The sequence below is a fragment of the Uranotaenia lowii genome, chromosome 2, assembly GCF_029784155.1.
Source record: "Uranotaenia lowii strain MFRU-FL chromosome 2, ASM2978415v1, whole genome shotgun sequence".
In the NCBI taxonomy this organism is placed as follows: Eukaryota; Metazoa; Arthropoda; class Insecta; order Diptera; family Culicidae; genus Uranotaenia; species Uranotaenia lowii.
Window position 1 is genome coordinate 229480161 of NC_073692.1, and position 14029 is coordinate 229494189.

General features: G+C 35.3%; 1 protein-coding gene across 1 annotated transcript in view; it reads left to right on the forward strand.

Annotated features, from left to right (window-relative positions):
- The window catches only part of LOC129747230 (vesicular glutamate transporter 1), a 174965-nt gene that overhangs the window by 15146 nt on the left and 145790 nt on the right, over positions 1-14029 (forward strand). Inside the window, exon 2 of the mRNA XM_055741326.1 lies at positions 242-486. Within this exon, the coding sequence (XP_055597301.1) occupies positions 434-486 (53 nt within the window). The 5' untranslated portion in view covers positions 242-433. The remainder of the gene's footprint in view (positions 1-241; positions 487-14029) is intronic.

Genomic DNA, 14029 nt, shown 5'->3' on the forward strand with positions numbered 1-14029 from the left:
TTGCTTGATTTTTTTTTGTTATGTAAAAATTTCTATTTTGTTTGGTGTTTAGAAAAATTATATTCCTCCAGTAAATGCCGAGATAATTGAAAATTATGTTTTGAGGAAGCTATTTTGACACACGTACCTTTATTAAACCATGTCAAAATCAACGTTACTGAACCTACTTTAAATAAATAATCAAAAATCTGTAATTTTAGTAATAATCTGAGTAACAACAACCACCGTTTTGTCATTTCAGATCACCATCAACAACGATGACATGATTACAGGGGAAGTGGAAATTCCTTTCGATTGGAGGAACACTTGAGCCCGTTCCTAGCGGATAGGGTGTGTAATCCTTATCCGAAAAACCTCAAAACATCAGTTCTCCCTATCCAATCGTATAAACCCCTGAATTGAGAGCGGAGTAGTTGCGAAAACTTGCTCCAAAATGGCTGCCTTTGCAACAGGACTCAAAGATCGCGCTGCCAACGTTTTCAGCGGGTAAGTACCGAACACTTGCAGATTTGTTCAATTTTCCATTTGAAAACTCTACTTTGGCTGAATGCATATCAACTACCGCCTCAGTTAAAATGCGTTTTCTGATATGACGATTATTTACAGAACTTTGTTTATCTATACAGTTTTATAAAATTCTTAAGCATTGTTACAAAAAATTGCGCTTTTTAAAGAAACAAAGTAATATTTGCTGCTTGAATAACTAATGCTGAATTTTAAGAAAATGTTTAGCATCTATTTTTTAAACTGGTTTCTTATCGAAACATTGATTTTTCGTTTTCAGCCATGGAACTTTAAATTTGCAGAATACAATCCTCTGTTGTCTCTCTGAGGTAACTTTCATGCTTCAGCAATCCTCGCGGGGAGATTGTGTTTGTAGAGCACTTGGAACGAAAAGTTGTTGAAGAGTAGAAATATAAAATCTGGAATAAATCCTGCTGTGCGTTTATCAACCCAAAAATAAAAAATAACAACATCCCCATCCAACCTACGAATGCAGCCGCCCTATCATGTTGGATTCATCTTTCATATGTACGATTTTTGTTTGGCGGCAGAACAAAATATCCTCGTCGTAAGATGTTTAAGCGGTTTATGTGTACAAAAGTTGCCGAATTTTTCCCCCTTTTCGAGGGAGCAGGCAGGGCTTATCAGTTTTGGCACGCTTCATTAATTTTTGCTTGTAATCATTTCGAGACGTCCCAACAAGTTTGGGCTTCGAAAAATTTTGGAGAAACATTTCTGATTGAAGTCTGAGGATATTTTTTTATTGATATAGAGAGTAGGAAAAACATGCTGATTGCGATGGATGGTTCCTACTCCTCTCTACAAGTTTGAAGAGTCGAAAAGGAAAACTTTAAATTCATTTAAGATTATAATTTTTTACTTTTATTTAATTTCCCCGAAAAAAAATCTAACAACAGATACCTACTAGCTATTTGGCTATCGAACTGCGGTAAAAACTGCGTGCGAAATTATTCGTAGGGGATTCCAAATCAGGGGATATCAAATATCTCACCATTCCGTTCTAATTCGACCCCTGGGGAGTGATTTGTTTTGATGTTTTCGGCACTGTGAGGTGTTGATTGTTATTTTGTTCAATTTTCTAGACATATCCTGGAGGTTGGTAGAAATGGACAATTTAGAATAATACATCTAATGTTTAAGCTTTTAAGTTCATTTCGAAGACCGAAGGCAAAATTCGGGCATTTCATTTCTAAATTGATGACCATAAATTCTGGCAATATCCGGGCAAATTTTGTCAAAACCCAGAAATTACCTTCAAACGGGGCATCATGCAACAGCGGCAGCGGGGTTAGATACAACATTCATATAACACCATACTGAATCAATTTTTAATTTAATGTATTGTATTATTTTTTTACATATTATTCCGTCTCACGAAATAACTTGACGAACACAATTCCTAAAATTCACTCGGTCCATGGCAACTATTCTTCAATTTCTCGGGCCCCACGTTCGCCAAATCACGCTCCACTTGGTCTAACCACCTCGCTCGTTGCGCCCCCACTCGTCTTGTTCCTACCGGCTTCGTAGCGAACACCTGTTTTGCAGGATAGTCGTCCGGCATTCTCGCAACATGTCCCGCCCAGCGTATCCGGCCAGCTTTCACCACCTTCTGGGTACTGGGTTCGCCGTAGAGTCACGCGAGCTCGTGGTTCATCCTTCGCCTCCACACTCCGTTCTTCTGTACGCTGCCAAAGATGGTTCTTAACACTCGTCGCTCGAATACTCCGAGTGTACGCAGGTCCTCCTCGAGCAATATCCATGTCTCGTGCCCGTAGAGAACAACCGGTCTAATGCGCGTCATATACAAGTTACACTTCGTGCGAGGGCTAAGTCTTCTCGACCGCAGTTGCTTGTGGAGTCCATAGTAGGCACGACTTCCGCTGATAATTCCGGATCTCACGGCTGGTGTCATTGTCTGCGGTCACCAGGGAGCCGAGATAGACAAAGTCTTCGAGTTCGTTATCTTTTTTTTCTTCCTTTCGCTATGGAAAAGAGTCATGGATGTTCCCAACATTTAGGAAAGGTGACAAACGAAACATTGAAAACTATAGAGGTATCACCTCACTTTGTGTCGGTTCCAAATTGTTTGAAAATCTGATTTCAAATATTATCTCGAGAAAAATGAGATCATATACATCGTTCAATCAGCATGGATTCGTCCCAGGCAGATCTATTACCACATACCTCACACTGTTTACTTCCTTCTGTCTAAGGCACAAAGAAGAAGGATACCAAATTGACACAAAATTGATACGGTCAAAATTTGGTCAATATCAACTATTTCTTTCAATTTTGGAGAAGATGGAGAACAGTAGAGGTCCCAGGTTACTGCCTTGGGGGACACCCGAGTAGCTGCTGAATTTGGCCGATTAAAAGGGCCTTAGTTTCACTGCTACACTGCAACGAGTGAGATAAGACTAGGGCCATAAAACTAATCCACCTTCGCCGCAGAAAGCCAGTTTGCCGTGAACTGCTGCTCGCCCTTAGCAGTTTTTTTTATCTTCTTGAGTTTCCGCTTGACAATAGCCCAGTATTTCTCAATTGGGCGGAGCTCTGGCGTGTTGGGAGGGTTCTTGTCATTAGGAACCACCTGCACGTTGTTGGTGACGTACCACTCCATGGCTTTTTTACCGTAATGGCAAGATGCCAAATCCGGCCAAAACAGTACGGAACAACCGTGTTTCTTCAGGAAAGGCAGCAGACGTTTATTCAAACACTATTTCACGTAAATTTCTTGGTTGACAGTCCCGGAAGCTATGAAAATGCTGCTTTTCAAGCCACAGGTACAGATGGCTTGCCAAACCAGATATTTATTCGCGAACTTTGGCAGTTTCATGTGCTTGAAAATATCTGCTACCTTTCCTTTTCCTTTTGCCGTATAAAACTCCTGTCCCGGAAGCTGCTTGTAGTCGGCTTTGACGTAGGTTTCATCGTCCATTACCACGCAGTCAAACTTCGTCAGCATCGTCGTGTACAGCCTTCGGGATCGCCGTCGTATTTTGGCCGTCGTATTTTGTTTAACATCGCGATTTGGAGTCACTACCTTCTTGTAAGTCGATAGTCCGGCTCGTTTTTTGGCTCGATGCACGGTTGTAGACGATACACCCAGCTTATTTGCGGCATCTCGGAGAGAGAGGTTAGGGTTTCGCTTGAAACTACCGGCAGCTCTCTTTGTCGTCTCAGCGGCTTCCGGTTTTCGAATTCTCCCCGATCCAGACTTCCTGGCTGTCGACAAACGTTCCCCAAACACTTTAATTACAATTTGTAACGGTTGATTTGGCAACTTTGCGTGCGAGTAGCTCAGATTTTCGCGATGCGCGAGCAAAATTTTGATACGCCGCACTTCTTCCTTGGACGGCATTTTGACAACCGAAGAGTGAATTCCAAAATCAAAATAGGAGCAACATTCTACACACACACACACACCTTCAAAATGAGGGGTGTTCGGGTTTTTTAAATTTTGACCGTATCACTCTTTAGCTTTAAAAAACCTTCAGAGCTCTTTTAAGATTACCAACAGCTCTTTTAAAACTACATCATGGAATCTGATAGGAATTTTATTGTGACTCTTCTCAGCTTTCTGCTCCGTGTTTTTTTTCTTAAGTTATCGGTAACTTTCCCAAGCATATGGCAATTGGTTAAGATTGCATTTAAATAATTTTAAAAATCTTTTCATTTATTTATATATTCGCATAAAACTTCTTGCAACCAAAGATTTTTTGTGAAATATGTACGAAATAGCATCAAAGCATCAAAAAGTTTGACCACATTTAAAGCATTTTTTAACTAAAAAATAATATTTCAAGGAACATATAAATTAGCTCAAATGATGCCATTTTTGCATTGAAATTCACTACCCATCCAACAAATAGTACCGCAAACGTTGTCAAATTTGTTAGGAATGTCTAGTTTTAAGTATTATTATATTATTTCAAGCAAAATTGCTTGAGTAATTTCGATTGAATTTCACAATCAAAATGGCGTTTAGTATGTTAATATTGAAAATCTGAAAAGCAGTTATAAAACAGTTTTAAAATGGTTTTATGCCAGTTAGAAAAATGTTGAAATAAAACCAGTTCAATAGACAGTTTTATGAGAGTTTTAAGATAGCTTGAATCACAGCTTCGTTTGACGTGACTCAAAATGGAATACACGCTCATGTTGGATTTATCTATTTTTGAGTAAGAGAAGTTTGTCGCAATAAATGAGAACATTTCGATTTGTTTCTTGGTAAAAGGCATTCATGCAACATGCAACTATTTGTTTTGTTGGTATGGTTTGAGGATGGTCAATTATCTTACAATAACAAGTAGGTATTTTATATCAAATAACGTCAGACTTTTTTGAATAGATCATTTTCAGTCTTAAAAAGCCTGGCCTCAAAGCTAAATAATAAGGATTCGCATTTTCTTCGTTCTAAGAAGATTTATCTTAGTCAGTGTTAGTATTTGCTTTTTATGTTATTTGTGGTTCGCTACATGCACCAAATAATCTATCAGTTTTACTTTTTGTTTTGGGTTTTCAATTGAGTGAGTAATAAATAAGAACGGGTCTTGTTTGATTTACTGTTTCTGAAAGTTGCTAGTTTAAAAATCAAAGTTCATTGTTAATGAAATTATTTTCTTGATTCGAAACAAGTCAGATATTAAATCTAGAGTTTGTTTTGATTAGGCCGTATGAGCCACTTAACGAGTTTCGAGGAAATCGCGAGGAAAGTTTCCAAATACCTTTTTAATTCTAGTATTTAAACTATTGTTCAGATTTGTCTGAAAACTTGGTTTCCAATCGTAAAATAGATAAAGAATATGCCTGTGTATTCGATATGGGCATAAATTTTATTCTTACAGGTCAACATGTACTTACAACCTTTTGCATTGGTGATTTGGCGCAAACGTCATTTTGCTAACTTTTGAATTCAATCTTGGTAAATGATTGAATATGCCCAAAATTTCGCTATTCATTTTGAATTATGTGTAGTAAAGATTAGAACAATCGGAAGCACAAATACCTTTTAGAAGTACCTGCTCGATAGGTCCTTGAATCGGTGCTGCGCCGGACTGTCCTTCAGCGAAATGTTTTTATGAAACAGGACACTATTAGCTACCACCTGTGTCTCAGTTGATCCAGCAAGTACAGCGTAAACGTTTCCAGGGCAAATCAATTGTTCAGGAAGTATCTGTTGTAGTCAAAAAATATATCAATGTATCTCATATCTCACTTACCCAGCAAAATTTTAGGCCACTCGTTCTTCTAAGCAAGCTCACACACACACTCTCACAAGCGATATTTATCTGATTTCTTCCCATTTTTTCACAAAATTTCATGCATTTCTTGCAAAAATGCAAAAGGACCGAACAATCATATCAGCCAAACTGTTGTTTAGGTCCTTTTGCATGCACGGCAAATTAGCGCAACGCAAAAGGTCGTTAAAACCAAATTGCACTCATAAATGAGAAAGTCATTATACGTCTAAAATTCAAATAGTTTTGTTGAAGTTCATCAATGTCTAAATGAATCCATGTTTTTATCAAACATAGAATACATTTTTTACAATCGTTTGCGGTCTAAAACTCAATTTTGTTTATAATGGTTCATACGACCTAATCAAAACAAACTCTAGAAATGTTTTTTTTATTCACAAAAGTATCCAATCCAAGCCAATTATTTATATATAAACCTAAAAAAACTCCATTTCTCCGTCTTTGCTGAGAAAAAGCCAGTGGCTGCAGTCTTCTAGAAATTTTAAACGGCAGTTTATCCTGAAAGAATTTTGTTAACTCTGGATTGGATGACGTAAATATAGATTAACTTCACAGTGAGAGACATAGGTTGATAAATAAAACAAGTGCTTTATTCGGCATTGAATGAAGCTTTTTCTGACGACTATGTCTTCTGGATTAAACTCCATTCGCACTGGATTCAATACTGTCGTTATATGAACTACAAAAACTCTTTTTTATTTAACTGGAAGAGCATACTTAGAATTACAAATAAATATAATTCAATCAAGCACAAATTAATTTTCTAATAAAACAAATTGATTTATTCGCAGTGTACTTTTATTCGAACCCTTAGAATAGAGCGATTAATGATGTGGACTGAATTGCGGTTCTTTTGAAATTTGAATGCGGATGCAACAAAGCTGTTTTTTTTATTGTGCAGATGAATTTAGCTGTGTTAATTTATATCATGTTGAGAGCCCGTTTTTCTTAAAGCTATCATTCCATATCCTTCCAAAACAGTTTACGCTATTTCAAATAGAGGTAAAAAAGTTTAAGCGTGTATCCGTTCTTCTTGATTGCCAAATCTTCTGTCATTTAGTTTTATCATTCCTACAATCATTGTTCCAATAAAACAGTTTCTCAGCTTAGCTTGAACGCTAGTTTTAAAAAACCATTGAGTGCTTTATTAAAACAGGTACAAAAGCCGTAGTAAAAACAGGAAAGTATGTGTTTTATTGAAGCTTTAGCCCTATTTTTACATCTTTTTTACAACACTCTTAGGATAGTGTTTATTTTAGTTTTAGCAAAACTTTCAGGACTCTTCTAAAACACACGATAAATGAAGCATTTCCTATGTTACAATAAAACACTTTTAATATTTTTAATATAACTACTTAAGAATTTAAAATACCATATAGATAGTGTTTCGTATTCCCGGGAAAAAGCATCTTTGGATTTGCCGATTCCCGGAAACGTTTAAATGACCGGGAAATGGACACATTCTAGTGGTCACTTTTTATCATCCTTCCAAATCATTAACATGATTCATGAACGAACACGAACCCTCCGTTGTTCGTCGGCAAAAATCTTATAATTGTCTCCATCAGACCGATACCGAAGATGGCCAAAAGCGTCAGGCGGGACACGTGCTCGTGCTAATGCATTCCGCGTGTGATTTCTATTCCATATTGTTCGGTTAGATGCCTTTCAAAGAATCCAAAAAGCCAGACAGTAGAAATTGACTCTCATCCCCCACCCGACAGGAAAAAAAAAAATTCAAAACTCCCTTGGAAACTGATGAAGTAAAAAAACGCAATCCACATAACCCCCATCATCAGAGCCGACAACAAATTGTTACGCATTACCGGAATTGTTGTCGATGTGTTACTTAGCGTTTTTGTTGTTAATGTTGATGTTCTTGTTATTGTTGATGTTGACGTTATTGTTGACGTTTTTTCGAGCTCGGCAAAAAGGGGAAGGAGGTGGCTCGACAAAAGTTGCTTCTCTAACCATAAAACGCTACTGTTTTCCATTCCGCACCATAAATCGTACATCAGCATAAATAAAAGCAAACCAGCCAAAACTGGCCAAGTCGAGTCGTTTTTGGGGGAGGAATCCGCAAAAGCGTATCGGAGCGTTCAATTTGATGTAAAACCATATCGCATTTAATATTTACAATTTCGTTTGCTCCCAAAGAAGGAGGGTTGATATTGGAAGAGTAAGAGACAGAAGTGGAGGGGCACTTTGAAATAAACACCGGAGGGTGACTTTTTAGCCGCCGCCGTTGGGATAGTTTTTTCCTCGGCTTCAAAAGGGAGTGGATTTCATTCGCCTAGGGAAGGACACTTTTTGATTTTATAAATCACAAAATTTCATCATTTAGTCGAGGTGTAACGAGAATGATGAGGAAGGAAGCCAGGCAGATGATACAATTATTTCTCTTACCCGGTAGGTGGAAAAAATTTAGCATGGGTTGAGATTTATTAACAAGTGGACAAAGAGAGAAATCGATCAATAGCTTTCGATATAATAATCTAAAGTATTCAACTAACAAATCTTAAATACTAAAATACCGAAATATTAAAAATCTTCTTCGTAAACAGAGTGGCTACAAATAATTTTGAAATAAAATAATCTTCCTCATAGAATCTTCCACCAAACTCAATGTGCAATCATAACCGTGGAGTGGATGATGCTGATATTACCGTCAAATGAAGTGGAGCCGGATGAAGTTTATTAGGAGCGAAGTATTATGTTTGATGCCTTCCGTAGAGGCACGTTCCGGAAAGTTTTGCGAATGGAGGGGTGGTTTTTTTGTCTAGCGGCAAAATTGTGTCTTTATTTGAGCTGCAGTCTATGGGAAGTAGAACTGATATTCGCCCTCCGTCGTTTTTAAAGCGATGCTGCTCTGTCAAAGATGAGCTGATGACCGAGCGAAATCTGATTGGCAGGTGAATGGGCCGTTGAAGTATGTATGAAGTAATTATGATCTCGACAAAAGATATCTGTTATCAATTTTCTTGATTGACTATCCTTAAATCGCAATTCTAAATTTTCATTTTTTAATTCTAAGTTATGAATTCTCTATTCTTAATTTTCAATTCTCAATTCTCAATTCTCAATTCTCAATTCTCAATTCTCAATTCTCAATTCTCAATTCTCAACTCTCAATTCTCAACTCTCAATTCTCAATTCTCAATTCTCAATTCTCAATTCTCAATTCTCAATTCTCAATTCTCAATTCTCAATTCTCAATTCTCAATTCTCAATTCTCAATTCTCAATTCTCAATTCTCAATTCTCAATTCTCAATTCTCAATTCTCAATTCTCAATTCTCAATTCTCAATTCTCAATTCTCAATTCTCAATTCTCAATTCTCAATTCTCAATTCTCAATTCTCAATTCTCAATTCTCAATTCTCAATTCTCAATTCTCAATTCTCAATTCTCAATTCTCAATTCTCAATTCTCAATTCTCAATTCTCAATTCTCAATTTTCGATTCTCAATTCTCAACTCTCAATTCTCAATTCTCAATTCTCAATTCTCAATTCCCAATCCCCAATTCTCAATTCTCATTCACAATTCTCAACTCTCAATTCTCAATTCTCAATTCTCAATTCTCAATTCTCAATTCTCAATTCTCAAATCTCAATTCTCGAAACTTTTTCACAAGCTAGAAATGGAGAGCTTGAAAAACACACGTCCATAGCAGACGGTTTGAGTTTTATACCATAAAAAATTGTATCTTTTCACATTGCAACCCTGTAAATTGTATAAAAACTACAAATGCTTTTTTTATTTGGAAAACTTTTTAGGAGATATAGTCAAACAGTGATGACTTTGATTGTAATCTCACATAAAACCATGAGAAACATGATCAGGAAACAAAAAATCACTGAAATCCTCCAGGTTGATGACAGGCATCGAACATCTCGAAATAACCACGACGGTGCGAACGACATTTTTCATGCGTGCAACCAACCGTTCAACCGTGGCATCCCTTCTTCCTTCTCATTCCGTGATTCTCCGATAATTTCAGTCATCCGTCTCAAAGGAAGTCATTGATACCTTTTCCCCCTCATGCGCTGAAGAAATGGCTAACCACTTCATCTAGAACCGGCAATTTCATTTCAGCCAGCTTTCGGGAAATGATATGCAGCTTCGAAACCTCCCACTTCCCGCAAAAGCTACCGGAAAACGTTGCCTTTTTAATGCTTTTTTCCACTCCTGAAGGATCCTCAAGAAGAAGGACACATTTCGACGACAATGACGTTCTTTAACGCGCACTGGTTTACGGTCCTTGTTCCTAAAGTTGGCCATTCTAAGTATTATCACTCTTTGAAATATCTTTTATCGATCATCCTACCCTAGCTCAGAAGAAAAAAAATAACGAGTGGCTCTCTTCTCCAGTGAATGACGATATTTTTCATTCGACTTTTTGATGACGGATACGAATCTCGAAAGCCGAGGGAGAGCTCCATGTTCCATTCATCCGGGGGAGACCACATGCTGCTCCATTCATCAGAACAAGGGCGATATCTCCTTTTGAGCCACCAATCTTTGATATGATAATCATCATCATGGGCGATAAATGAGACATCTCCAAAATCGGTTAGCCAACAACGACCCAGGTGGGGAAGGAAGAAGAGATATGATTTTCAATGAGCGCAACCTGATCCCTCTCGATGGAAAAGTGATATTTTTCGCGAGGAAGTTTTCATCAGATTGTGTGAATCTGGGAAGGGAGTCTAGTTGTGGAGCTATCAGTTTTTCTGTTGATTATGTTTAGAACTGTGCCGAAAATTCTGTGCATGCTCGATTTTTGAGACCTTAAAGTTCAAATTTACTTTGGATGTCTTCAGATAACCTGTTTCTAGAGTATTATGATCATCAGCCGAAATTCTATGCTGAATGCAAAGTAATCAAATCTGTCGACATATCGAAACGTTGGTCTTCGTTGGCCCAATATATTCTATCAAAAACATCAATTTCTTTTCCTTTTTTCTTACATAATGTTAAATAACATTTTATTCAGTACAAACATAGCTTTAAAGCCACTGCTCGAAAAATTCGGTGTTTATTGCTGGTTGTAGATTTCTGCTTGGTCGCTCAGTCTTGCTGAACCGCTACGATTTTTAGCCGATTAGCTCTAATTTTTTGTTCCTTGTTCGTTTTAAAGCAATTTAGCATTAAAACAAAACTTCCCGAAGGTTTTGAGATTGAAATTTACGAATATCTACGGAAACTTGCTCTTTGACTCTCTTATTGGAATCAATCGCGCCCTGAAAAGGGTTAACAAATAATAAAACCTTTACTCCGAGGGAGTTTGCAGAAATTTTTATACTTTTAAGAAGCCGCCACAATTTTCGGTGCAGTAAAATAGCGACCTTTCAAGGTTATTAAGAGTACGTACTTTTTATTGTCCATGCGAAAACTGACTTCGATTACAACAACGCTTATGCGTGAAGAACATACAGCATTGTTTGACCAAATTTTTCATCATTCGTTAGTGCATCAAAAATACTACAATTCATCAGAATATTTTGAGTTGATATTTCTTATGTGAAAAAAGATACAGGGATTTGAATGTTTTGATAGCATGTGCGTACTTTATATTGTCGCGTACTGTAAGCAAGGTTGCCGAAATCACAGAAAAATCTGTAATTTCACAGAATTTCGAGCAAATTTTTATCACAGAATATGTGTCACAGAACATAGAATTTTAAAATATTCACAGATTTTACTGAATTCTTGAATTTTAAATGAATTTCTAAAATTCTAATTTATTGGCCAATATATAACAAAAATTTATTATGTACTTTTAACTACAAAAGTATTATAAGATTGGTAATGTTAATAGATTTTCCCAACTAAAATGTTAAAAACACCTAATTATAAATTTTTTATGGAAATAGCATCACAAAAAAACCCTCACAAAATTTTTGGATAAAATCCCAGAAAGTCAGAATTATTTTTTCAAAAACACAGATTTTTCTCGGCAACCTTGACTGTAAGTAACGATATACCGTGGTTGAATTGAAAGGAATCTTTCGATTGCTTTGATTCAGTTGAATCATTCAACCAAGTAGGCTCACAACACAACAGAGCAACAAATCAAGTTTTTTTGCGCACTACTAGAACAAATTTAAGTATTAAGAAATATTGGGGTCAGGGGCGGTCCTAGAGCTGCCTTTTGGGGGGGGGGGGGCAAATTTTCCAAATTTTCAAAAATCATTCAATAACGTATCTAAATATAAGGCGAAAAAAGTTCATTTGGCGAGAACGAGTGGGAGGAGGAGGGGGGGGGGGGGGGGTTAAGTTTACAGTTTCAAATGAGACTTAAATATTTGCTGCACACCAGACCCTTGCGAAGGACACGTCCATGGGTGGGGGGTTTCGAATTTCAAATTTTGTTTGAAATAATGACAATTACAGAAAAGAGGACAATAAATAAGCAAATTTTTTTCCAAAACCATATTCAAACCGATAATCATCACACAAACTCGAAAAAAAATATTGATTCGAATCAAAATAAATCAGAATCAAAATTTCAAATCAATTTTATTTCTGGTTAGTCATTATTAAATTAATCGAAATGTTGGTTCTTATTTTGTATTTTAAAAAAAAAATCAAGTATTGTATTTTCAAAACATCAGAAATGAAATGCGAATTAAAATTTGGATTAAAGCCATTATTGAGCCAAAGAAAAAAACATCAAATAGAACACCAGATTTGATAAAAAATTAAACTTGAATTCTAACAAAAAATCAGATCAGGTCAGAATAATTGATAACAATGTTAATTATTAACCATATTAATTGAATTGTTTATTTTTTTGATCCATGAGGAAAGAATTAATGACATGTGATTAAAATGCTTCTTATAAAATTCTAATCTCTCATTTTCAATATCCATACATTTCTTCTAACTTCCTATTTTCCAAGAATTTTCATAATGTTGTGTTCTTAGTTTTGTTGTTTTAATTTTCACCAATAAGGTCGATAAATCAAATTAACAAACAAAATCACGAGGATTAAACTCTTCATAAATATGAAGATAAAAAAAGATAAGTTTTTAACATTTGAAAATTTTTTATTTTTTTCTAATAAAAACATCTTTCCAAAATAATTCCAGAGAAAGCATTTTAATGACTATGTTTTAATGATTCATTCAGTAGATTTTGGTGCGCTGAACTCGAATCTTCAACTAGATTTTGTTTATCACCTCTCCTTTTTGGTGATATGGAGTTTATAAATTTTTAAATGAATCAGTTTTGAGTGAAGTTAATCATTGACTGAAAAATCTACAGTTTTAAATAATTCAGAAAGACAGGTATTTCTGACATTACTAAATAAAGTTTTTAAAAACAAAGATTTTATTCCATTTTTAAAAAATTGCTTAAGTCTGAAATAGAATTTGGTTTCTGCTTTGAGAAATATCTTAAATTCAATGTAGTCTTACTTCTTTAAACATTCGTTAAAAGTCTATTATTTTAAGAATTGGGAACAGTTAACAAACAGAAAACTTCATTTTTTTTTCAAAGAAGTAAAAATTACTTGGTATGAACCCATATTTCGAATTTTAATTGTAATGTTTAAAAGTCTTGTCAGAAAAGTGCAGAATTTACTTAAATAATTTTTAACCTATTTGAAAATAATTTCGGCCACCAACAAAAATCAAATTTAGCTCTTAAATTCTTTTCATCTAAAAAAATGTTAATTCTGTGGCCTTGTGAATTGATAAATACCCTTTTGAATGTGGAGTTGAACATTAAGATAAAAAATAGTGGCTGAAAATGCGTTCTTGAAAAACAAAATTCATATCAGCATAAAATTTGTAATTATTCAAAAATTTTTATTATCTAAATGATTAATCATTCAAGTAATGGATGAACTTGAAATGATACACTTCTTAAAAAAAAAAAACAATATTACACGACCATGATGCACACTACTTCTCTTCTTCCCTTCAAATTTCATTGAATTAAATTTGAGGTTTGTATTTAAAAAAATTTTAAATTAGAGAAGTTTAACAAACTTTCTCTACATACATACTTTGATATCCATTTAAACAACTTATTCATCCCTTTATAAAACAATCTGCGAATCTTTAATATTCACTGCGAACAATTGTTGATAAAAAAAAATCATTTTCGTCATTTGTATATTCAGCAGTTTAAGAACTCTTTAAAGAATCTTCCGATATAAATGTAATTTTACAAATGAAAAAATACACACATTTTTATAGAAGAAAATGTGAAAAAATGCTCAAGTTATCT